Source organism: Haemaphysalis longicornis, unplaced genomic scaffold (genome assembly GCF_048455015.1).
Source record: "Haemaphysalis longicornis isolate Haplotype H1 unplaced genomic scaffold, Haemaphysalis longicornis Haplotype H1 scaffold_12, whole genome shotgun sequence".
NCBI lineage: Eukaryota > Metazoa > Arthropoda > Arachnida > Ixodida > Ixodidae > Haemaphysalis > Haemaphysalis longicornis.
This window is the reverse complement of record NW_027526225.1, coordinates 85,114,276-85,142,125: the sequence shown is the minus strand read 5'-3', so window position 1 is coordinate 85,142,125 and position 27,850 is coordinate 85,114,276. Positions and strand designations below refer to the sequence as shown.

Genomic DNA, 27,850 nt, shown 5'->3' with positions numbered 1-27,850 from the left:
GAGCAGCGGCCGCACCAGGGGGTCTTGCAGGCGCTAACTTGGTGGTCGGTCTGGCCGCAGCGGGCACATACCCTCCGCACACCTTTGTACTCAAACTGGGCCTTGAACCCTCGAATCTTCATGAAGTTAGGGACTGCCTTGGCCATCTCCATCTTCACGAGTCGAATGCCGGTCTTGATATGCTGAAGGCTCCTCCACGCCGGCTGGCTGACGTTGAGGACCTTCCCATACGGTCTCAGAGCTGCCGCAAGCTCCGCGTTACTCACAACGGGGTTCAGGCGGTACACTGTCATGAAGACGACCTGCGGGCCCATGCAGGCCACAGGACACGAAACGCCGTTCACAACTACGGCTCCTTTCTCGGTGAGCTTGCGAGCAGCAGCAGCCGTAGCCGCCACCGCGCAGAACTTGAACCCACCCTGGTGCATCAGGGTGTCCAGGCCATAACGACCTACGATTTCCTCGAGGGCATTCACCAGGTCATCCACGGTGACGTCCTTCGGGGCCGTAAAGTAGAAAACATGTGCCTTGGGTGGTGGCTGAACAACCTCCCAAGAAGCCATGATGACGTGTCCTTGTTGTCCAATATGGTGGTCCAGCGGTCAGTAGGGAGACGGCGTCCAGGAGGAAGGGGCTTTTTATGCGTGCGAGCGTGGATTTGTGCATCGTTTACGTAATTCTTGCCCCGCTCCTACCAGTTACACTGACAGAAACAGTGGATACGCGCATTCTCGCATAGTTTTCGTAGACATGCTCACGATGTCTGCTTGGTATTGTTGCAAATAAATTAAAGAAGTAGTTAAATTACTGCCAAAATATAATTAAATTTAAGCAGTCATAAAAGTAACTGTTATTATTATCACTTAGTATTTGAACGCCCATAAATGCCTATATGATGTCCTTGGGCGTGTAGGTAAACGATAATAATTAACATTATTATAATATTGTCAAAAGTATCTTCCACTGTATTATAATCATCGTCATCACTGCTAAACTTCTCGCTGCCTGGTTCTAAACTTCCCAAGGCGTACTCACAAATCCGCCATTCGGCGCAAGGGCATAGATTTGCACGTGCGCCGAGTTCGCCGATCACTGTATAGCATGGCGGTAACAAAGCCATTGTGACCGTCGTTACTAAGCGACTAGGAGTAACAAGTTTTCATACGGCGATGTTACAGCTCCCCTGACCTTTTTTTAACCGGCAGAATGCGTGGTTGCCTAGAGGATTGCCGCATCGTGCACCTTTGTACCGCTTATCAAAAATTATCGGTTCCTTCCTGCAACTGTACCGCCAACCGTAATTAATCTACTGCTCCCTGACTGATGAATAGCAAAAGATTAGATACCATCCGCGAATAGAATCAAAAACAATCACCCACATTATTGGATGACGGTATCACTAGACTTCCTTGAAGGGCAAAACAGCGCAAAAAAAAAATGACAAGGACAGAGAGAGATACACGGCAGGTACTGCGCTGAACTATCAGCTGGTTTTATTTTGAAAGAAAGACAGTAAATATAGCCGTCCAACCTAAGGTTTATGTCCGCATGCGTAGAAAATTTAGTTCTTTCTCAGACAGGGTGATAGAGGGCTGACGCATGCCTCACCAAGCGTGCCTCACCGAAATAAAACCAGTTGATAGTTCAGCGCAGTCCCTGTCATCTCTCTTTCGAAATGAAACCAGTTGATAGTTCAACGCAGTTCCTGTCGTTGTCTCTCTTTCAAAATGAAACCAGTTGATAGTTCAGCGCAGTCCCTGTCGTTGTCACTCCTTCAAAATAAAACCAGTTGATTGTTCAGCGTAGTCCCTGTCGTGTATCTCTCTCTGTCCTTGTTTTTTTTTTTTTTTTTTTGCGCTGTTTTGCGCATTTTTTTTTTTTTTTGCCTAGATTATGTACGAACACGGCCAGTTTTCCACGTTAATTCCTTAAAGGGCGGTTATTTAACCGAACACAGCAAATAGACGCTCACTCGGGGCCCGAGGAAGCTCGCGAGGCGCCTCGAGATCTCAAGAAAGACTCTCAAAATGACGCAACCGCCCTCTAGTCCCTTCCGTCCTTGATGCAGCGGCGACCATGACCTATCCCCTCGCGGCCCGTCCGGACGGGATCTCTCGCACGTACGCCACTCAGCTCGACGTACCACTCCACTTGGAACCAACTCACGACTCAGCCAGGACGCCGTGGTTCTCAGGCTACACAGCCGACAACGTCTCTCGTAACGCGATCCGATCCGCTCTTGATCGCTGCTATCCCTGCAGTCGCGGCCGGCGCCGTTCGAAGTTCGGCTCCAAGCTCTCATGTTCGAATAACAAACATTCTCTTCACTCTTGGCGAGCAAGCACGCACCATATATAGGCCTTCCTTCTGGCGCCTTCGACCAGCAACACGATCCTGCGGCGTGGGTCCCGAGACGCTTTGCTCTGAATGCAAGGCCACGGCTGGCGTATATCTTTAGTCGGACCGGCAAATGCTCCAACGTACCAACCGTTTCGGACGTGCCCTGCAGTCGGACAGGCCCTGCAGTGTTCTTCGCGCAGCTCCAGAGTTATCGAAATAGTTTGGCGTTTTTGTTTGGCTGAGGCTCAAGCGTAAGGTTTCTTTTTTCTTTTTGTACGAGTCGTCGTGTCTATGAACGCCTTCGTCACTTCTGTTTTGTCAAACTTGTTTATCATAGAATACGATGTACTTTTCTCTATAAGTTATAAGTGAACAGGATGGAGGCCACAGAACGCGATATTTTAACATCCGTTGGTTTGGCGGGCGCATTGCCCAATGCAGTCTGCGAAACCCTGTTGATATCAGTTAGCGTTAGCTCTGGGAAGCGGAAATTGCAAATGGCCTTCTTTTTTTCGTATACCGAGCTTGTCCAAGTGCGAGGGAGGGTGTGTTGCCATATAAAGAACGGTGTTGCCAGCAGAAAAAAGTCAAACTAAAGAGTATACGTTTTAGGACGGGAGCGCGCACAAGTCAAGTCTTCTGCGCCTCCTCAACGAAGCACGCACAATGTCGCACTTATTTCTTATATGTCCACGTTTTAGCACCGCCGTTTCTTGTGATAAAACCAGCGCATAGGGTAGGTGGCCTCGAGCTCCGCCGTAGAGAGAGAGAGAGAGATTAGACTTTATTTCAACAACTAGCTAGGGTGTAAGTACTGCTAACTTATTGGTAACCTTTGAAAAGTTAAAATATGACAAGTGCAAGCGCACGTTAACAGCTCGTTGACAGAGAGCGCTGCTTGACTAAGATGACAGCACTTGACTAAGAAGCAGCCTAGCTGGGTAGTACAAAAGAGCTTAAATACGCGTGCTATCACTATTTACCAAAACGAACAGAGCGTCTTAGAAACATTATTGAGGTTTAGATAAGCTTTCAATTCTGTCTAATGCCGGCGGGTTGCCACTTCTGTTCACCTACCCTTTAAAAAACGCCTTGGGAAATACGCTCTGAGGACCTGCCGTGGTTGCACGGGTTGTGCTGCTGAGCACAACGAGTACGCGAGTTTGACGCGGGTTAGGCCGCTTTTCAGATGTAGGCGAAAAGCGAAAACTCCCGCGTGTCTTAATTGGATCTCCGGGTGGTCAAAATTGATTGGGAGCCCTATAGGCCTCCACGTACTACGGAGCGAGCGCCTCATAGCCCACGTGTAGCGTCGGCGCGTTAATCTGATCTGTATAAGTCGGTCAATGTGACTGAAAAATTCAATCCGTACTTCAGAAGGTTTTGGAAAACATCAGACGTCACGGAACGCTGTTTCAACACTAAAGTGTACGTTTTAAGTAAGCGACCCTGAACCTGCGTCCACCGGCGATGTCCGCGCACGTGGAGATGGGCGCGCGCAGCCTGGCCGCTGACATAGCACATACCCACGTGGGGGATTGGCAAGGAATCTCCTCGTCTTCCTTGGCAACGGGGGGAGATGGGCGCGCGCTGCCTGGCCGCTGACATGGCACATACCCACGTGGGGGATTGGCCAAGAATCGGGCGTGAGAAGGGCTAATGCACCTGCTTAAAGGAGTACTGACACGAAATTTCAAAGCTGAGATCCGCTCTAGCAATCAAGTACAACGACAACACAAATAGGTGTCTGTGAATAAATGCATCTTTCTTTCTTTGTAGTTGTGTGTGTGTGTGTGATCTCTCTTTCGCGAACATTACCGAACCGCGCAAATTCAACTCGTGCATTCGCACTTTCACATTCTTCCCCTCGGGGAAATGCGGGGAATTTTTATCCAACTGCCGCCGGCCCCTCACTGAATGCATTTTTCGCCGCTAATTTTAGATGCAGAGCATCTGATTCACTCGCCTTGTCCCTCCGGAGTCGTCGTCGGCGTTGTCCGCCCCTCCCCCATTCTCCTCGCCGCGCCAGCTGCGCTCTCCGCCGCTCACCCCCTCTCCTCTTCGATAGCGAACGCTCTCTCGCGAGGGGCATTGGATTGGATTGGATTAAAGTAGATTGTGTTCGATTGTGTTGCGTCATATCCGCGGCACGTTGCGTTATAGCCGCGGCAGACGCGCTGGGGCCGGCGCGTGTGCAGTACTCTCTCTTCCGCGGTTTCCCCTCCTTCGGGCGCGCTGCGCATATAACCGGTGTGCCGTTCTCCGGCGAAGCAACATCCACGCTTGGCTCAAACACCTAGAGTCCACGCCGCTTTACAAGTACGCCAACGTCGTCATCGACTGGGACCGGCTTACGCAGTCCCCTCAACGTTATGCACGCTATAAAACGCGGCCCCTTCGCCACTCCGCCTATGCGTCGCATCTACACAGGGGTTCCCGCGAGGGGAGGTGGGAGTTTTTTCTGCCGTATCGATCGTGCAATGAAAGCGCATACGTTGGATTTTTAACAAACGACCGTAACAATGGCGAAAAGAGAATTTATTACAAAACCACATGTCAGCTCGCAACGTTTAGTGGTAACAGCGCTGCCCTAAAAACAAACAAAAAAATACGAGCAGTCCCCAAGTGCTCCGGGCAGTCAACACTTTGCACAACAAATATGTCTGTACGGTGGTGAAACAAGCTACTCCAAAATCAATCCACAGAAAGTTCGCAGGTGTTCACAGAAAAAACAATGGACTTGCCCGAAAAGAAAAAAAAGGGGGAGAGAGAGATAGAGAGAGAGGAGAAAGTGCCGCTGGATGTTTGGGTGAGGGGGGGAGGGGGTGAGTGGACACGCGATTAATTTTTGTGACTTAATTCCCGCCGTAATACGCGTCCCGGGAGGAAACTACATTTTGCGTCAACATTCGAATCGACTAGAACGGCCATTAGCGCGCCCTGCCCCCTCTCCGCTACAGTGGCTGTATCTCCGCCACGGGCGCGCACAGATTGAGCCGGCGCATATGTATGTTGTACACCGAGGCACGTGATTACGTGAGATATCCGGCGCAGCCGACAAGTAGTGAGCGCGTCGGCGTCGGCAGGCTTTTCTAGTTGACTGTCGCCGCTGTCGCCAGACGGGCTCCGCTCTCGTTGCGCCATACCGGCTGTTCGGCCGGCTCGGTCGGTCAACCCGTCGTCGAAAGTTGTTTCTGCAAAACGCGGGAAAAGAAAAACGCACGTACGCGAGAGGGCGCAACGGCCAATCCGAGCAGCAGCATTGGCAGCCGTCGGTGACGTCACTTCTGTTTTCTGTGTTGTTTGGAATGTTGCGCCGGTGAAGCTCTCGCGTGCAAAGCGCAGTAAGTGAGCATTATTTCTCGCCGGGCATTGTAAGGCTGCAATTCGAAGCAAGCATGTAAGCACCGTCAGGTTCCATCTTAACGTGTCATCCGCGCTGTAGTGAACCACCCAAGTCGGTTCACGATAACGATCAGTGCCGATTCCAATTCGTTGTCATAATCAATCCTCTTGATTAGCCGCCGGCAAGGCTGTGGATACGCATTTTACAGCTTTAATTTATTTCAGTTTGTTAATTGTTCTGTAGTTTGAGCTGCTTTGCGAAACAAGTGATCGTGCGAGACGTTTTCGTTGAACCATGCTGCGTGATAAAGTCAGTAAAGCCTGCAGTGTGCATGCAGTGTCAGAGCGTTTTAGTGATCGTGTTGTGTGCGGGTTTGATGCGTTCGAAAACTTTCCTTGTTGGGAAATAGCATCGACTGCGCTCAGTATGCTAGTAGTCTTTACCACTGTTGCTGTTGTCATGTCATGCGTTGTCGTGGAGAGTGTGGCGCCATCTCTCGGCACGGGGCCTAGTGATTGTTGGCAGCGAGGCTCGCGGGAGCATGAAAAGTCAATGCGCCGGCGGGAACGCGTAATCTACATGCAAAAATGGCGCAAACAAAAGCAGTACGTGACAGCCATGCCGCGCTTCTGCGTCTGGAGATAGTGCGGTTGCAGCAGCGGCTGTCTGCACGGATTCCGGCGCTGTCTGCGGCGGCGTTGCATCGTAAAGCCACAACTTAGTTTTGGCGCGTTACGCCCAGAATTTAAACATGCATGAACCGTGATTCTTTTTGTGCGCTCACTGAAACGCCGAGATTATTTACTTCGCCTTCGATCAGGTACAGTCGCGGACGAAGAATTCGAATCGGCACTTCGTCGTCTTCGTGATACGTGCACGTCTGCATGCCGCGGTGCTTTGAAAGCGTGTTTTGCAGGCACGGTGGAGGAATAGGAGAGGTGTGTGAACAGCGGCGCCTCGCCGTACTGAGCGCGCTCCGACGATTTGCGTGCGTTTCGCCCTCCCTCCGAGAGGCGGCGCTGTATGTTCAGGGGCCCACACGGCCGTATGCTGCAGCACATGAGCGACCTGGCTATGCCATCCAAATGGATTGACCTTCTGCGGCGCTTATACACCAGCAACAAGGCAGTGGCATGCTTCGGAGAGGTCCACACGGAGCCAGTGGCAATACACCGGGGACTGAAGCAGGGGTGCCCGCTCTCCCCGCTGCTATACATGCTGTATGTAGCGGGGCTAGAGAAAGCCCTTATTTCGTCGGGACTTGGTTTCACGCTGCCCTATTCTGAAGATGGACTCCCGCAAATGTGGACACTGCCGGGGCTGGTCTTCGCCGATGACCTTGTCCTGCTCGCTGGAAGTGTGGCTGAGCTACAGGGACTTGTCACCGCCTCGGCTGAGCATCTGTCAACATTGGGACTGGCCTTCAACACGCGCAAGTCAGCGGTCCTGTGCTTCTCCGACCCAGAGGACAAAGCTCGCATTGTGCTGCTGCCTGGCGGGGAAGAAGTTCCACCGATGCACAGCTATTGTTACCTTGGCATCACTTTCAACACCACTGGCGACAAGTATGCTACACACGAGGCTCTACTGAAAGAAAGGTCGAGACGCGCCAGCTGTATCCTGCGCAGACGGTGCTTATGGGGGTGCAACCGATACCTGTTGGTCCGTGACCTGTGGAAGTCGGTGCACGTCCCATGTCTCACCTTTGCGAACGCTGTGGTGTGTGTGTCGGCGCCAACACGGGGGTGGCTCGAGCGGGGTCAGTGAGAGGTGGGCCGCCTTGCCTTGGGCTGCCATGGCCGAGTGGCTGTGGAGGCCATACAGGGTGACTTGGGATGGTCAACATTTGAGGCTCGCGAGGCCACCAGCAAAATTGCATTCGAAGAGCGACTCCGAGTCATGAACGACGAACGCTGGGCGCGGCGACTTTTCCGCTACATGGCATTCAAGGGTGTTCGCACACAGTGGTGCAACCGCCTCTACCACCTCCGTCGAAAATTCGGCTTCACTACAAGCCCGATCGAGGTGGGCCCGCCGCACAAGATCACGGAGAAGGTGCGCTCCAGGGTGAAAGAAGAGGAACGCGCTCACTGGCAGACCACAATGCACCAAAAGTCTACCCTGGAACTGTACCGCAACCACAGGCAAGATATAGGCCGGATGCGTGTCTACGACAACAGCAGCGGCAGCACACTCCTCTTCGAGGCCCGTGCGGGGGCACTGCGCACGCTGCTGTACTGCCGGCACTACGACAGCACACCAGAGGTTCAAGCAGCAAAGTGCAGGGCATGCGGCGACCACGAGGAAAGCATGGAGCACCTGGTGCTGCACTGCCACAGGCTGCGCCCACCCGCCAGAGTCAACGCCACTATACAACAGGCGCTAGGGTTCGAGGACGGCGTCGACAATGCCATGGACGTACACACGACGAAAGAGCGACTGCAACTCTGGCAGCGATTGGTTCGGCTGGGTGCGGCTGTGGTGACGGTGCAGTGAACGCACGAGTGAACTGCAGTGAATGGTGACAGTGCAGTGGACGTACATACGCATGCAGTGTACCGTATGCACAAGACTGCAGGAAAACTGCTACCTTTAGCTTTCTCGCTGGTGGGGACGGTGCAATGACTTTAGGCATTCAGCCGGTTTTTTTTCTTTTTATATGTATTTTGTTAACTTTTTCACCTGGCTTGGACATTTCGGTGTCCGCCCGATACAAAGGGTTTCTGGCCACAACGATCATCATCATCATCATCGTTCGCGCAGTTTCATGTGGTGAACACGTATACATGCGTAGCGTTTGCACGGTTTCTTGTGGTATGAATTGTTTTGTGAACCTCTAATGGGGAAAAAGTGCTTCGTCTCGCGTTGCACGACCGGCTACAAGTCGTGTCAGGAGAAGTACTCGCTGTTTTCTGCCCCGAAAGACGACGAGCGTCTCAAGCTCTGGCGACATGCCATACCGAGGAAAGATCGCCCGCTACAAGCAACAGACAGTGTTTGCGAGAGACATTTCGAGCCTCATCTCGTGACAAAGACATGGACTGCTCAGTACAACGGCAATGTACTGATGAGCGTGCCACGACGAGCATCGCTGGCGTGTGACGCTGTTCCCACGGTATTTCCCGATTGCCCGCTCTACCTCTCGAAGAGATCAACGACTCGGAAGCGGCCCGCTGAAAGGCAGCTTTTGGCGCCAGCGAAACGCAAAGGCACCCCGTCTAGCGTCAGCAACAACGACGACCCGCTGAACTGTCACATGAGTTGCGATGAGACGCCTGCAGTCCAGGCAGGCATCGACATGGAATCTCCAAAAACGCAGTCAGGTCCAGAGGAAGCTCGTTGTTCGCCGTTCGAAAGCTTGTGTGGCGAAATACCACAGTCACTTCTGCCTTCTGATTCATGGGGTCGCCATAAACTTGAGCTTGACGGTGTGAAGAGCGTTGTGTTTTCTCAAATGAAACGCGTGAAGAAACTTGATTGTTCCTCGTCAGAAAAACCTTCGGGAACACGTGCCGTTACGACGTTTGTCAACCCAAGGATCGTCGAAATTGATGAAAAAATGAAGGCGAATGTTGTTCTAATGGGCCAGTCTATTCCCGTGACAAGGCTGCAGTACAGCAGTTCTCTTACCACTAAGGAAGAAGTCAGAGCTCTTCTCAAGCACGTGGATGAAGTCAACATCTGCAGTGGCGGGCCCAGCCCTCTCGAATTCCCACATGTTGAGCCAGAAAGTGCTTATATTGATACTTGCCAGAAATGGCGCCACAAAAAGTGCTGCATGATTCTCAGCGGGGATTCCCCATCATGTGAAAAGTGCGTCAACCTGGCAAACACCTTGCGGACGACAAAGAAGAGGATGGAGGAGAAGAAACGTATGTCAAAGCCAGGCCGTCTGCGTCTTCCTTCTTTGCAGAAAAACAATGCCAATGTGGCAGCATTGCGCCGTGCAAATTATGCACTGAAGCGATCGAAAAATCGCCTTCTGAAGCGATTCAGCGAACTTTCGAAGGAGGTGAAACAAGCACGTGATAAGCTGCAGCAAGTGTCGGAAGAGGGAATTGAGACAATTCTGAACAGGCCTGACTTCCCTGCCGCACAGCTGACTGTTGTCAAAGAGTGTATTGCCGCTGCCAAAGTGGCAAACAAAAAAGGCCGGCGGTACACTGAAGAATGGCTGCTGATGTGTCTTCTGCTACATATACGCAGCCCGTCAGCGTACTGCTTCCTTAGGGACAACAACGTTCTCCCCCTTCCTTGTGCTACAACTGTGCGGAAGTACCTAAGCATGGTGCGCGTGAAGTGCGGCTTCGACCCAAGGTTCTTCTCAGCCTTCAAGAAAAAGATGGCAACAAAAGATGAGTTCCAGCGACGTGGCATACTCGTTTTTGATGAGATGAAAGTGAGAAAAGAAATGAGGGTCCATGCCAAGTCGATGACTTACAGTGGGTTCACTGACTTTGGAGACACTGCAGCTGCGAGCGATGACCTTGCAGACCACGGGCTGGTTTTCACTTTCCGCTCCTTCGGCGACCGTTATTCTCAGCCTATTGCTGTTTTTGCAAGCAAAGGGCCCACGAAGGGAATAATCCTCGCGCAGCTTATCTTAAAGGCTATTTTGCTGCTTGAGGAGGCTGGCGCCTTCGTTGATGCGATTGTGTGTGATGGGGCTAGCACCAATCGTCTCATGTGGAAAGAATTTGGTGTGAGTGGAGCGTTGCAGAATACGAAGCACTTCTTCACGCATCCTGCTGACGATAAGCGAAACGTGTTCGTTTTTTCTGATGCGCCGCATCTGATAAAGTGCGTCCGAAACCGACTGCATGCACAGAAAGTGTTGCGAGTGGGCGGTGAATGGGTCCACTGGGCACACTTTGACAAGTTGTTTGTTGAAGACACAAAACAAGCTGGGAACTTGCGTGTTTGCCCAAAAATAACATTTGCGCATGTCAATCCTTCCCCCACAGAAAGGATGCGTGTTAAACTGGCAACTCAGTTGTTCAGCCATAGTGTTGCCAAAGGGCTCGACTTCTATTCCAAAAGAGGCACAAAAGGACTCGAAAACGTGAAGGGCACAGTGGCGTTTAGCCTCAGATTTAATGAGCTGTTTGATGCCCTTAATCGGAGAATCCCAAAGGAAGGTATCCGTCTGGGAAGCAAAGACTTGAGGGTTCTAGCTTCATCGTTGTACTGGCTCAACAAGTGGGAAAAGGAGGTGACTACAGGAGCCATTCCTCCAACTTTTTGACGACCCAAACTGCAGAGGGCCTTCGTGTGACAATTTTGTCGACACTTGAACTGTGCAGGTTCCTCTTGAAGGAGTGCAACTTTAAGTACGTTCTGTCTGAGAAGTTTAACCAAGATGTCCTTGAGCGTTTCTTTGGAATCATCCGACAGGCAGGAGGCCAGAACGACCACCCTTCAATGCCAACGTTTTTACAGTTGTACAACATGTTGTCGGTGTATAGCTTGATAAAGCCTCCGAAGTTTGGTAACTGCGAAGTTGAAGCCTCCGAAAGCCCACCTGTGCTTACATTGAGTGACTTGAAGCTCGTGTTTACGGAAGGTGACAAGGCAGAAACATTGCTGCAGCAGTTAAAGAACAAGCTAGATGGTCTTGTTTCTGCTGACATTGAATGCGAAGATGTTTTCGACCATGCACACGGAATGCCTGAGGCTGTCGACTGTATCATTTATTACTTGTGTGGGTTTGTTTGCCGCAAACTGCTAAAAAACACAACATGTTTGAAGTGTCGAGAGAGCCTCGTGGAGGAAACGCAAGTGCACCAGCAAGTAGAAAGTGCCCTTGTAGACTGCAAAAGCAAAGGCGGCTTATTGCACCCTAAACGGGCCACATTTAGGCTGTTGCGGGCAGCAGAGGCAGCATTTCAGGAGCACGCAACGTGCAGAAATGCATACGAGCTTGCATTGGAAAGCATGCTGGAAAACTACACTTTCCAGTTTCCTTGTCCGGAGCACAAAGAGGAAGTTATGGCCAGCCTCCTGCACAATTACTTATCAATGCGCATGAGGCAGCTCTGCAAGCAAAAGAAAAATCAAATGAAAAGCAGAACGCAGGAGCTCAGGAAGCTTGCAAAGCTTGTATAACCGCGCATCGATGTAAGCGGCTGTTGTCATCGTGTTACTATTTCATGCCTGCGTCTAATTTTGTTCAGATGTTTTCATTTTGTTACTATTTCATGTTAGTGTGTGTTATTACTTCATGCCTGCGTCTAATTTTGTTCAGATGTTTTCATTTTGTTACTATTTCATGTTAGTGTGTGTTATTATTTCTTGCCTGCGTCTAATTTTGTTCAGATGTTTTCATTTTGTTACTATTTCATGTTAGTGTGCGACTTTGTTCAAATAAACTGTTAAGTGCAAGTTTTGTTGCAATTGTGAGGTGCCCCTTTCAACTTTGACCATTTTCTTTGTTGTATGACAGTGCGAGTTACCTAGAAATTATTTGCAGCTTTAATCATGGGGTGTAGAAAAAGACGCGCGGCTATTTCGTGGTGCGACACACAGAATCACGCTTGCGCTTCACCATTCTGCTACACAGTTCGATGAAACAGATCTATTTTTTTTTTTTGAGGGGGGGGGGGGGGGGGCAGAGCCTAGTTTTGCTTGCTCTCAAAGAGTGCCTGTAGGCTGCCTATACGAAGACGGTGCAATGAGCTATTTATATCTGGCGCATTCCATACCTACGACGCAGCTATCGTATAACACACGGTCATGAAAAAGCACCGCCCAAGAAGTGACAAACCGTAAAATTGCTCCTCGACGAGGAAACTCATTCTGCGAATTTCGTGCCTACATTGCTTTACTGAGTGGTGGAATGCAGACGCGACCAATTGAAACTTTCATTAACTAGCAAATAGCCTCCTGACTTGCTTTCGGCCGAAGTCAGAAGTCAATCAGTGAAGAAAAGGGCTGTTTTATATACACGTAGCGAAGTAAACACTGGCGAGAGGTGCCGTCCGCTAGTGTCTAGGTGTCGTTTATTACGCTACAGGCTTTTTCATTATGCCACACAGAGTTCCCGCTATCAAATTGCAAAGTAACTAGAAGAGGTAGACATCACTAGAACCGCGCCGGCCGGCTGCTATAATAGTTGCGTCGGCTCCCAAAGTCGCCAAAGCCACTCGGGATAAGTACTTAGAACGCTTGCGCACAGAAAAACGTTCCTAAAATTTATAAACGACGTGCAATAATGCATGTAAAGATTATTTTATGAGCTTACATTGCTTAACAGAGCGAGTATTCACAGCGTTGGGCCCTATGTGTTGTGCTGACCGATGGCCCCCATGCGCGCGCGCCATCCATCGGAAACTGCTCGAAGCACACGCTAAACCGGTATGCTTGGGCGGGCGCAGTTGAGCCACCTCTCATATTCCTCCACCGTGTTTGCAGGTGAGGTCCTGATGTTGATGGCGTTTCCCACCGGACGTGAATCCTGCATTACCCGTTCACGTTGTTTGTGCGATGCATCTTCGTAATTAATACAAAACTAACCTGCAGTGGGTTGGAAAGACGGCCTATTTGCAGCATCTTCTAGCATTATTTCAGATTGAAATTACCTCAGATTTCAATTAACTATATATGAGTTCAGATGTAAAAAGTCTAACTAAAGTGGCATAAGTCATTGTGATTAAATACTGCAAAGAGGGGTTTGTTTCTTAATCCCAGCGGTTCATTCGCGAACGCAAAAATTACAGCAGCAGATACCTTATTGTTTTGCTCTAGCGTGATAAAAGCAGCTGGTAATGTTTGCTTATAGAGAACGAAGGTGGTGGCGCCATAGAATGGAACAAGGTGTCTTGGGCCCCTATGAATTAACTCAATTAAAATTAAAAACTACGAGGGACCTCCATGGCAGTGACCGTTAAGCTTGGTATAATATAACAGGATTTTCGCATCAGGTGAAGCTTTATAAGATGCACATTTTTTAAGAGAAGCCTATATTGCTAGGGTTCCACGTAGCCTTCGAAAAAGGTCTGCGAGCAAAAAGTCACGTGTTTTTGATGTGTGAAGAATTGGCAAGCAGCTCGACTCAGTTTTGCAACACATGCCTTTTAAAAAAATCAAGGGAGCTCACACTAATCTGTATAGACTTGAAGGTAGCGAAGTTGTGCGCAACCTTCACAACCATCACAAAGGTTTTAAGTCCCTGATTGCAGCTGATTTGATTCTCCACTGCCACGACGACCTTTACTCCGTCATTGTTGCTATATAAGTGTGAGCTTCCTTCATTTTTGGGGGGAGTGATAATTATTGGACATCACCTTGGAGGGACGTACGCTACGACGTGTCTTTCTCGTTCGGAGCAAGTGTTGCCACGATTACGGCGAATGCTGGAGTTTTTTTTTTTTTTCGCCAATACTGTCGAATCTTCCTAAGTGGGTATGCTTGGCTTGACGAACATGTGCGCTCTGTTACCCTTACAGTCCACCGGTTGTTCGTTCGTCTCACTACATGGCCAGCCCGTGTCCATTTCTTTTTATTTATTGAAACTGATATCAGCTACTCGAAATTTGTCCCTGATCCAGGAAGCTCGTTTCCTGTCCTCGAGTATTAATCCTAGCATTATTTGCTCCATGGCCTGCTGGGTCACCCCAAGTTTGCTTTCCAGTAGTTTCGTAAGGTGCCAATTTTCCACTCCGTATGTCGTCACCGGCAGCACACATTTTTTGTACGCTATACTCTTTTCACAAGGGAGAATTTTTCAGTCGCATTTTTTCAAACGGGAGTTCTTCACAATTAAGGAATGTTTTGCAGTTAAACCTGGATTCAGCAAAGTTTTAAAAAAAAAAGGCAGTTCTTTAATTAAGGGGGCAGATGGGTCTTTGGAGCCAAAAAACAGCCAAAAAAATCGTTTTCTGAAAAATGAAATTTTCAGCATCCACGGCCTATTTTCTATTAGTCTGCCAATTTCCTCATCCAGAGGCACCGCATTTTATTGTAAATAAAATTTCAAAGTGCACTTTACAGCTCAGTTCGCACAGAATAGGTGAAACGGCACTTTTCTTGCAATGCTAATTATGCTAGCATTTCGGACTTGGATATCTCGGCACCTGGAGCAGGTACAATTGTAATTTTTTTTTTTTGCTTCTGATACCTAAATGAGGGGAGAATACATATTGCAAACAAATTTTTGAAATGGAGGCTCTGGAAAATTATGATTGGGTTCAATTGACACCACTTATGAGCCATTTTTGGCAGAGCACGGGAGGAATGAAGTTCAGGGCGTTGTAAAATGACCAAAAATAGCTAAGTCAAGAAAGTTCTTCCAGCGTTGTATTCTTTAGTAATTTTTCTGCCTATTCATGGGGTAATCACCATTCTGTATGGCGTGGTTATTTTGTAACTATTGGCAATTAATCATTATCTCAAGAAATAATCAACTTGAAAAATCTAATTGCAGATTTGAAATCAGCCCCCCAAAAAATCCACAATACTGTGCAGTTTCGTTAAAATTGGCCAGTAAATAAAAAAAATAGCTCTAAGACTAGTCTGCGCCTAAGTTCTAATTTTCGTTACGTGCAGATTTTGTGTGATTGGGGCAGCAAAAGTTTTCAGCAGTCTACGTTGCGCTGCCGTGGATTCCACTGTATCAGGTACATTGCGCAGCGAGAGTTTGCACACTTTAGCAACATGCATCAACAGGTTACTTCCAGAGCTCAGAGTTTACTTTCAGCGTAGAGCTTGCTTTAAGATGCAGCCAGAACAGCCCACTGTGTTCACCAAAAAAACTATCACGGCCAAGAGCCCACCTAGGCAAAAGTGACAGTGCAGGGGGATAGTTTCTGGTCTTGTCCACAGGTAAGCACTTTTAAGTGGGGACACTGTCTTAAAACAACTTCTTTTAATTTTCAAGTGAACTTTGTGAAACTTGTAAGTGTTGCTGCTTTTTTCCCAATGATTTCAAATACGCCATTATTTTTGCAGTTGGTCAATTACTTCCCAAGATAATAAAAGATTATTAGCCATTTTTTGGTCAAACAATAGACAAAACAGTGTTGGTCATAAAAATGCAACCTCTATATTTTTCAATACTATGAACCCTGGTGAATGCAATAATCGAAGCAGTTTTTTATGCATGGCTTGGAACTAATTTTACAGTTCATCAGACTTCGGTGTTTGAAATGGGCACTCAAAACGGTTCCCTGCCACTGGTGCCACCAAAGTTTAATGAGCTGTAAAATTAGTTCCAAGCAACGCATAAAAAACTGCTTCAATTATTGCATTCATTAGGGTTCATAGTACTGGAACATATCAAGATTACAGTTTTATGACCAACACTGTTTTGTCTGACCCAAAATGGCTAATTACCTCTTGTTATCTTGGGAAGTAATTGACCAACTGAAAAAATAATGGTGTATTTGAAATCATTGGGAAAAATGGAGCAAGACTGACAAGTTTTACAAAGTTCACTTGAAAATTAAAAGAAGTTGTTTTAGGACCAGTGTCCCCCCTTAAGAGGGCTGCGCAAATTTGATCAGACTTTTGAAATATACAGTCTACTCTCGATAATCCGAAGTTGCTTAATTGGAATTTTTGGTTAATTAGAAGTCATGTGCTGGTCCCGGCGATTTGACATGCAATTCAATCAAAAAAATTGCTTGATAATTCGAAGCTAAAACCCAACAAATCGGTCAATTGAAAGTTATTTTGAATAGGAAGCATCGGGGTGACCATTATTTCTCGATAAAACAAAGGATTTCAAGCGCGAGAACAGCGCAGTGTTTTGCACTGTGTCGGTGCCATCTCAACTGAGGCAGCTAACAGTTGATACTCGCACCAGCACACGCACCTCTCTGTTTCAAGGTCCTCAAACTCCTTTGCTATGCATGGTGCCGTGTGAGCAGTTCCAGTTCCAGCAGCAGGTGGACACTTCAGTCTTCGAATTTAACGATAAGTGTCATCCGTCATGGCAACCCATGTCATACACTTGACTTAGCTGCACTGAACTTGGCTTGACTAAACAAAGGGAGACGTGTTGCAGACTTATAACAATGCTGTACTCTGCTCTTTGTTTAATTGGAAATTTGGTTAATTCAATGTGTTTTGTGGTTCATGTGGACTGTATATTACAGTTGAACCCAAATATATATATATATATAGAGAGAATAAACTTTCCTTATTGAGAAAAAAAAAATAAAATAAAATGGAGTCACGAACTCGGATAGAGCGAATTATGCGTTATAGCGGACACTCAGAGCTCTTCTGCCATTATGCGTGTAAACTGTATTTTTTGTAATGAACTAAACATTGAATATGTCGAACTCTGAGCGTGCGCGATTGGTCACAAAACACCTGCCAGCGGGCTTCTCCGGGTTGCCGTACTGCCCGCCCGTGCGTCTGAGAAGCGCAGCAGCAGCAATCCATGCCTTTTTCCAGCCTTACTTTGCAGCACTCCTATTTGGCAGCTGCCTGCCACGTAATTAAATACGTATGAGCAGCTCCGGGAGTATCGTGCTTTAGGAACGAGAAAAAACAAGGGGGGGGGGGGGGGGCCAGAATCGCTGTGCTGCTGTCACGACTCTGGCACTCTTCGCTTGACATTGCAAGAAGTCCTTTCTGCTATCGATGTGCTGCGGCGATACTGCGCCGAAACACAGGGAAGTGGACTGGATTTCGTCGAAGTGATGTCGAGTTTCGAGAATGCGATTCTCTAAACCCATTGTTCAGAATAAAATAGCTGGCTGCGGCAAATAGGTGTACATTTCTCCACAATAAATTTCTTTTGGAGTAGATTACTATTCGTGGAGAGTGGCATGGTCTTTCTTTCGTAATCACATTTTGAACAAACTGCTCACATTGTTATAACGAATTCAATACTGAGTTTCATTGTAAGCGGTTATAGCGAACTACTTCGCATAGTGAACAAATCACGTTGAATCACCCTGTTGGTTATAACCGGGTTTGACTGTAACCGGAGTCGACTGTATATACGTAAACAACTCAGTCTGCACTTTTGTAAGTTACATCATTTTGTGAATGATTGCTGTTTGGAAGTAAACAAAAGCTGGTACGGCATTTTGAATAGTTCGACCAATGTCATCAGTGTTGTTCTGTAAGCCCTTCGGTATTTATCGAACATTGAGCATTTAGGTATTTGCGTGCCTGATAGTGTTTGATATGGTCACTTCGGGTCTTCCTTTAATTCCGTGGCTTCAACTGAAGATTTTACAGCGAAAGCTCTATTACTTCAGTTACAAACACAGAAAATGCCTTGTGCCATCAATCTGGCCTTCAAGCTCAGTTTAGGTCAAGTTCTGTTTCAAGTTCAAGCCTGCGGAGCGATGGTAGATGTAAAGGTTCCTGCTACAAATGTGGCTTCCTGGTAGCCGCTTCACCACAACTGAGCTATTGCTGTGCAAACTTGGTTTAACCATGGTCAGTCGCAGTAAATTTTTGATAACCCTGTCACTCAGTTGTGGGCTCACAGTGCTGTGTGAAAGTATTCTGTGTTCAATAATCTCTTGAGACCTTGTCAAAGCAAACAGCAAGCAAGACGAGTTACTTCGGTACATAGAAACTGCACGCCAGCATTAGTTTCCTAGCAACTCTCGTTATAGCCAGATGTAGGCAGCCGCTATGAGAGGGAAATCTTCACCTAAAAATAGAGTCTGTGTCACTCGTCTCCTAAAAGAAAGGGAGAAGGCAGAAGGCCTTGGAATCTTCAACATACTGCCCTCAATAAAGCGCTTATGGCATATGGGGCATCCAAGTGGGTCAACACTGTAATTTTTGGTCAGTAGAGCCATCGTCTTTCGTCGTATTCTCTTCTTACTGATTGGTTCCTAAAGAAAATTAACCCCGAATTTTTGTGTTTATATTTTAATTAACTGCCATCATAGCATTGTAACGACCCACCTTTCCCTCATTCCTTCTCACGTTCCCGCACTCACACGATGCCGTGGAGTCATTCTGGTGTTAAGATATATTCACCTGTTCGTTCTCCAGGAAGTAATGTCTCATTTTGTAGCTTGTTCTTCCTTTTGCAGGGGCCGTATCGAGCGCAGCTCCTAAATGGCGTCAAGGGAATCTCTCTCGTTCGTGTGCGTATGGACACAGAAGCCTGGTGATGATACCAAATCATTCCTAACTGCATACGAGAGGTTCTTCGAAGCTCACCGTGGACAAGCGAGCGTGAGCATCGAACGCGTTCAGCAAAGGCTGCCCAGGGACAGCTGTGAGGACCCCCTCTGGCAAGTTCATTGCAAGCTCCACCTGTACAAACCGCTGAAGCTGAATGCGCTTGAGTCGCTGAGCATTGACATTGCCCGGCAATGGTGCTCAAGTGGTGGAAGTGGCGACAGTCTGTCCGGTCACCTGCAGTGGCTGCAGCCCGATCGTCGTTACGGCTTCTGGCACCACTGGTATGCTATGGAGAAGGACATCCGAATGCGCTCCATTTCGTTCGGCACGTTCTCCGGCCTCAACCTGTTTGCCGAACGTCACTGCATAGAGAGCAAGCCCCGTGGTGAGCAGGGCTACACCATAGACTGCACCTTCAAGCACGACGAAAGAGTCCTCCAGGTCTTCCTGGAGCTCAACCACTGTGGCTTGGAGGAGGATCTCTACCGGCTCAGTGTGCACTACAACAGCATCTTCCGCGTGGTCGTGTACGACCCCGTGGGAGGGCCGACGGATGTCTTCCTCCACCTCCACACTCTGCCGTTGTTCTACAAAGCAGCGCAACCGGGATTACCCGCGATGCGTTTGCTTCAAATCACAAGGCAGGAAACCGCGGACCAGATGGACTTCCAGCGGACGTTGGAGATGGGCTGTTTCTGCTGTTCAGTCCTGGAGAGCAGGGACGTTGGTGGCTGCTTTGTCGTGAAGCTGGGATTCGCCGACAGCCACGAAGCCCGGCGGACCGTAGGTCGCCTAAGCCGGAGGTGCCGGAGGGCTCAGTTCATATTCGCGCCCGTGAAGACGCGCCGTATCGGCAAGGACGCCGACGCACTCCGACAGCAGCTGTGCTCGCGGCTCATGCCCAAGCTCAAGTTCCCCTGCTGCTACGCCCTCAACGCACTCCTACAGAGAAGCGACGACGTCACGATGCAGCTAATGCTCCTGACTAAAGCGGAATTAGACGTGACGCTGTCGCAGCTGGAGTCCTTCGCATCTCACAATGAGGGGGCCCTTGAGGAGACGCTGTTTGGCATCGGGACGGCTCTCGAGAACCACAGCATAGTCACCTTCTCCACAGCCCTGCCGGCCTTGTTTGCGAAGGTGTGCCAGTCGCACGTTCCCTACACGGTCCCGCGTGGCTCGTGTCTCGTCCGACGGCTGTTCGTGACGCCGTCGCGCGTCTTCTACCTGCCGCCTGCGATCCACTCGGAGAACAGGGTGCTTCGCAAGTTCGATGTCGACCACGCGCTCCGGGTGTCGTTCCGCGACGACCACTTCGAGGTGCTGTCGCACACCCTGGGGTTCCACCCGCGGAAGGGGCAGATGATGGACAAGGTGGTGGGCCGCTTCCTCAGGGACGGACTCAAGATAGGAGACCGCCACTTCCGGCTTCTAGCCAGCTCCGTGAGCCAGCTGCGGGACCATGGAGTCTGGCTCTACGCTGACGTAAGTAGAAAGCTCACACTAACGTGTAAGACTTGAAGGTAGCGAAGCTGTACGCAACCTTCACGACAATTACAAAGGTTTAAGTCCATGGTTGCAGCTGATTTGCGTCGTCTTCACTGCCGCAACGACATTTACTTCGTCATTGTTGCTATTAGTGTGAGCTTCTTTCAATTTTTTATTTTTGGAAGTGAAAATCATTGGACTTCACCTTGGAGGGCGTATTCGATGACGCGTCTTTCTCGTTCCGAGCAAGTGTTGCCACTATTACGGCGAACGCTGGAGTTTTATTTTGGCCAATCCTGACCGATCCCCCTAAGTGGGCTGGCTTGGCTTGACCCTCAGATTTATTAAGCCAAGCCTAATCATGCTCACGTGCCTGTGCTCACGCGCGTGCTCGGCAATTTCGTGGTATTTTAACTCTTTCGTTACCGCGGGAAATTGACCAATTTTGGGGGGGTCTAACAAAACATTTTTTCTGTGCTATACATATTGGTTAGGCACACATTATTGCAGTGACATAAAATGCAGATGATTCCACGTGCTTTCAAAGGACACGAGTTTTAATAATGTTTTCATGAATAATGATTGCGAAAAAAATTATTTAATTCGAAATTTTTGTCCAGGCGTCGAAGAAAATTAAAAAAAGTAAGTTGTGTATAATAAACCACGAGTAGTAGAAAAAATTTAGAATATACATTTTGTAGGTAAACATTTCAAAAACCCATCCTAGAAAAAAAAATTGAGTTGCGCGGTACAATTTGTCAGATATAAAAAAAAATGTTAGCCCGCGTGGTGCCCGTGCCTTGTGGTGAAGCCCAACCACTATTTCAAATTTTGCTTTTTTGGATGGTTCTCCAGAAGAAATCTGGTGGTTTGACATTATTTAAGGCCCCAGTTAGCCTCCACATGATGTAGAAACACCTTGTCAATGATTATGACCAGCACATTATTGAAGATAAGCAAGCGATGCGAAAAAATCCGCTTGGAGTTGGAAGACCAAACTCTTTGGTGGATGCTTGTTGACGTTCTGATGACCACTTATCAGTCAGAACTTTCATTTGTGGTCAATTATCATGTTCTGTCTCGCTACGGTAGCCCTGCTTGCAGGAATAAGGTACGATGCACTAGAATCGTGCCCAGCAAGCTTTCACCAAGCTGCCGTCGTGCTACGAAACGAGTTCAGCACTACGAGCCTACTACATTGCAGCGCCACCTAACAATTTCGAACAGAAACAAATACAGGGCTGTTGGAGACTTTGACAGAAGAGACAGTTCTACTAAGCAGCGACACTAGACTTCCGGAAATACCCTCGTATGAAACCGAAACTGGCCGGTGAACAGCTGGCGGTGTTCAAGGCCAATTGGAAGCGTTCTCCTCGTCTGAACTGATACCCGCTGACTTGGTGTTATCTTTTGGCTTTCAGCGGAAGCTGTTATCGCAAAAGTAAGGCGTAGATAAAGTGGAAGCATGGGCGGCATGCTTGTTTCGAGTAACAGTAGCAGGCAAGGAGGTGCCATGGCAAATGAGCTTGTAGTTGGGTAACTGCGTAGTAGCGCCTAATATGAATTTTGCAACGCAAAAACGAAACAGAAACTGCTGGAAACTAGCTGAAAATGCCAAGCACACTTGCTAGATATGCGGGGGACCATCAGAAATAAGCTTTGGCAGAATAAAGCTGCCCTTTCTCCGAAGCAAAGGTCACTACTGAATAGCTGGTGTCTTTTTCAAGTAATTATCACCTCTCAATGCTGTCAGATTAAAAAGCTGGCAACATTATTCGGTACGTGAGTTGCCAGGAGCCTTTTGACAAAAAATATTATGGTTAATGCAGCCTAACCACAATGTGCATGCTTTTTTTGTCAAGTGCAGCAGCCATGCTTCCTTCCTCAAAAACGCACGCACCTCAGCTCGCAAAAAAACGCCGTCAAAAATCTCATTGTCGCCGGAGTGGGAAAATTTAAACTGATTCTCAAAGTGCAGTGTCTAGAATAACCACTGGACGCATTAGGTGTACGAGAAAGCACTACAACACGTCGAAATAAGCAGTATAAGTCATCGATCACCGGTGATCGATTTGAATAGATGCGGTAATGAAAGAGTTAAACTGCGGGCACCAAAAATTACGATTTGCTAAACAGCTTCGCAGCAAGTTTTCGATACAGCTTTGTTTTACTGTAACATGGGGCAGGGAGTTGATTTCAAGGGTTTCATTCTTGCAATAAGCATAGGTTATTCAGAACTAAACTCATTTTATCTAGTGTGAAAACTTGGGCGAGTTGGTGATGCATGTTGAACCACAGCGCAAATGACAAACGCAGGATGATAGCAAGAGGACACACTAAGCGCTGACTTACAACTGGATTTTATTTTCTCCAACAACGCATAATATAAACAAAAATGAAGAAGACAAAGCATGAAAAAACAAGCGTGAAACAAACACAGCATGAAAGCATCAGATTGAATGCCTGGGTGAGAATTGCACTATCTTAACAGGACACGTGCCGATAATGGTTAGTTGTGGGGTCGGCCCTGTGTTTATTCATGCTGGTTTTTCATGTGTTTTTTTTTGTGCTTTGTTTTCTTCAATTTCGTTTATATTTGCCGTCATTGGAGAAAATAAAATCCAATTGTGAGTCAGCGCTTCGTGTGACCTCTTGCTACCGTCCTGTGTCTTTCTGTTTGTGCTGTGGTTCAACTTCATTTGATGTGCAAGTAAAGATAGTTTATGAATTCGAAAGGGGCTAGGGTTGCATCAGTGGCTAGTTAAAAGCACCTGCTGCAGTAGGGCTTCATTTGGGAGAAAGTTTCACGAAGAATGCCAAAATCTACCAGCCGCGAGAACTTTTCTTCTTTCTGGTCCTTCCGACGAACCACAAAACTCGGTTGCAAAGTCCCACATTTATACGATTTCTTTCGGCATAAAATAGTGGCAGACTGGTTGCAGCTCGTAGAACGTGCAAACTGGTTGTTGGAACATTTTATTTTTGAGGCCTGTGGTTAATGTCCTGCACAGATATGCAAACATACGAAAATTTCAGGGTCAGTTGGGTTCTGCCAGTGTCATTAATGTGTTGTGCGTCCTGAAGTCTGCACACGCGTGCTGCGATCCACTGCAGGATCACCATGGCAACACGGTGGAGTCCATCCGGGAATGGATGGGGGACTTCAGCACGCTGCCCAACGTGGCCAAGAAGATTGCCCGCATGGGCCAGTGCTTCTCCACAACCGAGGAGTCGGTGACGGTCCCCCTGCACGGCGAGACCATGGAGGACGCGGCCGACATTGAGGGGGGCACCCACCCGGAGTCGGGGAAGCCCTATGTCTTCTCCGACGGCATTGGCATGATCTCCGAGTCGCTCATGGAAAAGGTATGCCCGGGCGAGCGCGCTGTGTCGTTTACCCGAGCGCAGCACAACCAGAAATTATTTTCACCTCTCTCTAAAGGGCCTCGTAAAAATATACAAAAAAAAAGAGAGAGAGTTCCTTTAGTTTTAGGTAATCGCTTGCAAGTGCGCAATCATTGTTGTTTCAAATTTTATCGTATATATGTAATTAGGGAAAGGTGCTTCTGATTGGCTGCAATAATTGTGTCGCTTGTGTTTTGCCAGTGAAAGTGTGTCGATTGGAAATTTAAAAATACTAAGCCATCTCCACTAACGTGAAACCTGGGGTGGGGCAAAGCATGCAGTGTATAAGTGTATTCTTGGCACATTGGCGTTTTGCCAACGGAGATGAAACCGTTGGGGCGTACAGGTATGCAGCTTTGCTGTAAAAGTCTCTTGTCTTTGAAGCATGGAGTTTCTGTAGCGCGAGGCTTAAACAAGTGTTCCGGTGTTTTTTTATTATGCGTTATGTTGTAGCGCGAGGCGTAAACGAGTTTCCCAATGTTTTAGTACCGTGACTACATGAAACGAGGATTACGACGCCGATTACGACGATGACGACAGGAGACGCCAACAGCCCCAGCCCCTAAGAAGCTTCACCCCTTAAACGCAATTAAGCCGCTGGTGTTATGTACCACCATATGCCATTTCTTTGTATGTTGTTTTTGCCCCCAAGATTAAAGGAACACTTATGATATTAATTACAAAAATTACTCATCTAACAATCTCTGAATTTCATGCTTGGCATGCTGATACTGTTCTGAATAGTGAAGCGCTGCTGCAGCAGTGAGTTATGACCGCGAGGTTGACGTGCCTCCATTTTGCGTTCAGGTGTGCTCGAAGCTGGATCTGGAGCAAGTTCCGTCGGCCATCCAGATACGCTACGCAGGCTACAAGGGCATGCTGTGCATGAACAACACCCTCGAGGGCGACAAGCTGATTCTGCGCAAAAGCATGAACAAGTTCGCCTGTTCCACCTCGGACAGCTTGGAGGTCATCAAGGTGTCCGCACCCTGTGAGTAATATGTGTACAGTGCGCAACACCCTTGTCTATAAACACTGACTTCAACGTCAACGAGTTGCCTCTCAAAACTACGTACTCACACTTGTCACAAAAACGTTTAGGCCAAAATATATGGTCAATCAATCAATCAATCAATCAGTCAATCAATCAATCAATCAATCAATCAATTTTTATTTGACAACTGCAAATTCATACAGGTGCCAGGGGGCAGACAAAAAGCCTGCGATACGCGGCTTGACAAAGGTCTGCGCCCCCTTAATAGTAATACATTGCTGCATCATGTAGCAAGATAGAAAGAGAAAGATGGGAGAAAAAGAGTGATGGAAAAGAGAGAGAGGAAACATAAAACAGAACATAGAGAGAGAAAAAAAACAAATAAAAGTAAAGCAAATGGCAACAAGAATTGTGTCAATCTGGTTATTATACAATGTTTAGAATAAGAGAATGGGGCAATGCACAACTGGAGCATTGCAAAATTGTTTGAACACATTTTGTACATAATGCTAGTCAGGGCAAGAAATGAAATAATACACTAACACATCGAAAAATTGTATGATCAGAAATACAGGTGAAGTTCATACAGGCAACGCTGAAGTTTTACGTTCAAAGTTATAGCGAATTGAGTAACAATGGTAACGAATAGCTCAACATCTGGGTGCCATAGTTAGTACGTGCGTGCGGTATATACCAAGTTTCATTACGGCATGTCTCATAACAGGGATGGTTTCGAGTTAGATTAGATAGTTTCGTGATGAACGTGTTGTTATATTTTATTCCAAGATTATATCTTTTCGTAAGTATGTAGGTATATAAATCCGGAGCAGCGCGAATACCCAGCTTCTGGAAAAGCGGTTTTGTGTGAGCATCATATCATCAATTGCAGATAGCACGAACGGCTTTCTTTTGTAATAAGTGTATTTTATTGATATTTGACGCAGGAGTATTTCCCCAGACCAGCAAGCAGTAGTTCAGGTGCGAAAGAAAAAGAGAATTGCAGATAAGTAGCTTTATATTGGTGGGTAGTAGGAAACGCAACTTGGTGAGTGCACCGACAGTTCGCGATAATGTGTTAGCGAGAGAATCGACGTGCTTATTCCACAATAAGTGTTCGTCAAAGATCACGCCAAGACTTCGAAATGCAGTGACGATTTCTACTTCAGACGTTCCAATCGTGAGGCCAACGTTAACACTCGCAGTCTGGTTTTTTGGTTTGAAGAGTACCGCCTTGGTTTTATTAGTGTTAATTTTTAGGGAGTAGAATGTGCTCCACTTGTTTAGTTTATTTAATACATCGTTAGCATGAACAATAAGACTAGTAGCATCGTTCGAACAGAAGAGTAATGTAGTGTCATCCGCATAGATTACATATTTGGTAGAATGGTCAATTCCGACTAGGTCATTTATATACATATTAAATAGGAGGGAACCGAGAATGCTTCCCTGCGGTACACCACATTGCATACTCACCATGTCAGACATTTGGCCATTTATAATTACCTTTTGTCAACGGAATTTCAGATAGCTACTCAATAGATCTAAAAATATCCCTTCAAGACTTCAGAATGACAGAATAGTTTTCTTCAAATGTTCTTCAGCAGAGGCAAGGTAAGGCTATAAGTACAAAACCTGTGTTATAGACAAGGGTACAAGTTGGCAACAGTAGACCCTCTGTATAAGGCACCCTCTGTACAAGTTGGCACCAGTAGTTCCCCGATACCATCGGCAGTGGCTTGTACATATATTGATTGATTGATTGATTGATTGATTGATTGATTGATTGATTGATCGATCGATCGATTGATCGATTGATTGATTGATTGATTGATTGATTGATTGATTGATTGATTGATTGATTGATTGATTGTGGGGTTTTCAAGTGCTGAAGCTACACCTGAGTGGTGAGATGCGTGGAAGTAAGGGCTCCGGATTAATTTTGACCACCTGGGGATCTTTCACACGCTCCAGAATCTTGACACTGACACGCAGGTGTTTTCGCTTTTCGCCGCCACCTGAAATGCAGCCACCTAGGTCAGAACCAAACCGGCGCCCTTGGACTCAGCAGCACAACACCTTAGCCACTGAGCCACCATGGCAGGTGCTGGTACATTGTGATTACTAGCCAAAACAGCATACTGCAGAGTTGCGCAATGGGCCCCACTCACTGTAGTCACATCATCACCTCGTACATAGATGTCCATTACGATGAAAAGTACAGTGCAGTCTCTTTGACTGACCAGTGGACTGCTGGACAGGCCAGGTGACTGATACGTTGACTGGCGAGCCAACTGCGAAATGCATCAAATAAACAATTGCCATGATCTTTCACATTTACCCCGCTGTAGGATGCAGAGTACTTTGCAAGCTTACAAAGTGCTCTAAAAGCAATGAACATTTGAGGTACATTTTGTGCTCCTTTAGGATGATGTAGGCAACTAACCAAAGCAAAAGGTTGAGGCTTATTAAACTGGTAATTCTCAAATGGAATGGCAAGGACGATTCCCACCGGTTTCAACCGATTCTTTTTCTGGGGATTAGTTCACCCTGTCACTGCAACTCCACATCAATCGAGCATTTTCTGCACATTTGAATCGATCATTTTTTGTTAGCTCTCCACTTAATTGCTGCTGCAGCAGCAGGGCATGACACAGGCATCGTGAATGATGCCGTGACCGGAAGTGACATCGCCAACGGCGTCACACTCTGTCATACTGTCGTACTGGCCGTAACAGGCATGTTTCTAGCAGATGACCTTGAAGCGGCCTTGTCACATCTATTTCAGAACCAAGATTTTGCGAACGCAAGTTGATAGTGCCTCTAAGCGTGAACTTGCCGTGTGAAAGAAAGGCTTTGCGATGGTGAATAGTTGGCCTGATTGCTGTGGAATGCTCTGGGGGAGGAGGCAAGCAGGAGTGTTTGCAAAAATTTGAAAATGTTAAAAACAGAGAGCCAGTAGTGAAAATAAAAACAGCAGCACAGCCCCCAGTTGTCTCGTTGTTTGGGACTTTCAGTTTTGTAAATGCACCAGCCTGCCCAGTTGCCAGGTTAGTTGGTGTTTGTTCTGGGTATGCCTATAGTTCTTAATTAACAAAGACCAAGTAAAGTCTGCAGTACATTTGGTAGGCACTTGAATAGACTTGGAAAGATCTAGATCTTTCTAGAACCGGTCATGG

At 47.4% G+C, this 27,850-nt stretch overlaps 1 protein-coding gene across 1 annotated transcript in view; it reads left to right on the top strand.

Annotated features, from left to right (window-relative positions):
- Positions 1-5,455: 5,455 nt before the first annotated feature.
- Positions 5,456-27,850, top strand: part of LOC144162911 (uncharacterized) — a 42,604-nt gene continuing 20,209 nt past the window's right edge. The window contains exons 1-4 of the mRNA XM_077693631.1: positions 5,456-5,684; positions 18,694-20,272; positions 23,390-23,641; positions 24,488-24,671. Of these exons, the coding sequence (XP_077549757.1) occupies positions 18,719-20,272; positions 23,390-23,641; positions 24,488-24,671 (1,990 nt within the window). The 5' untranslated portion in view covers positions 5,456-5,684; positions 18,694-18,718. The remainder of the gene's footprint in view (positions 5,685-18,693; positions 20,273-23,389; positions 23,642-24,487; positions 24,672-27,850) is intronic.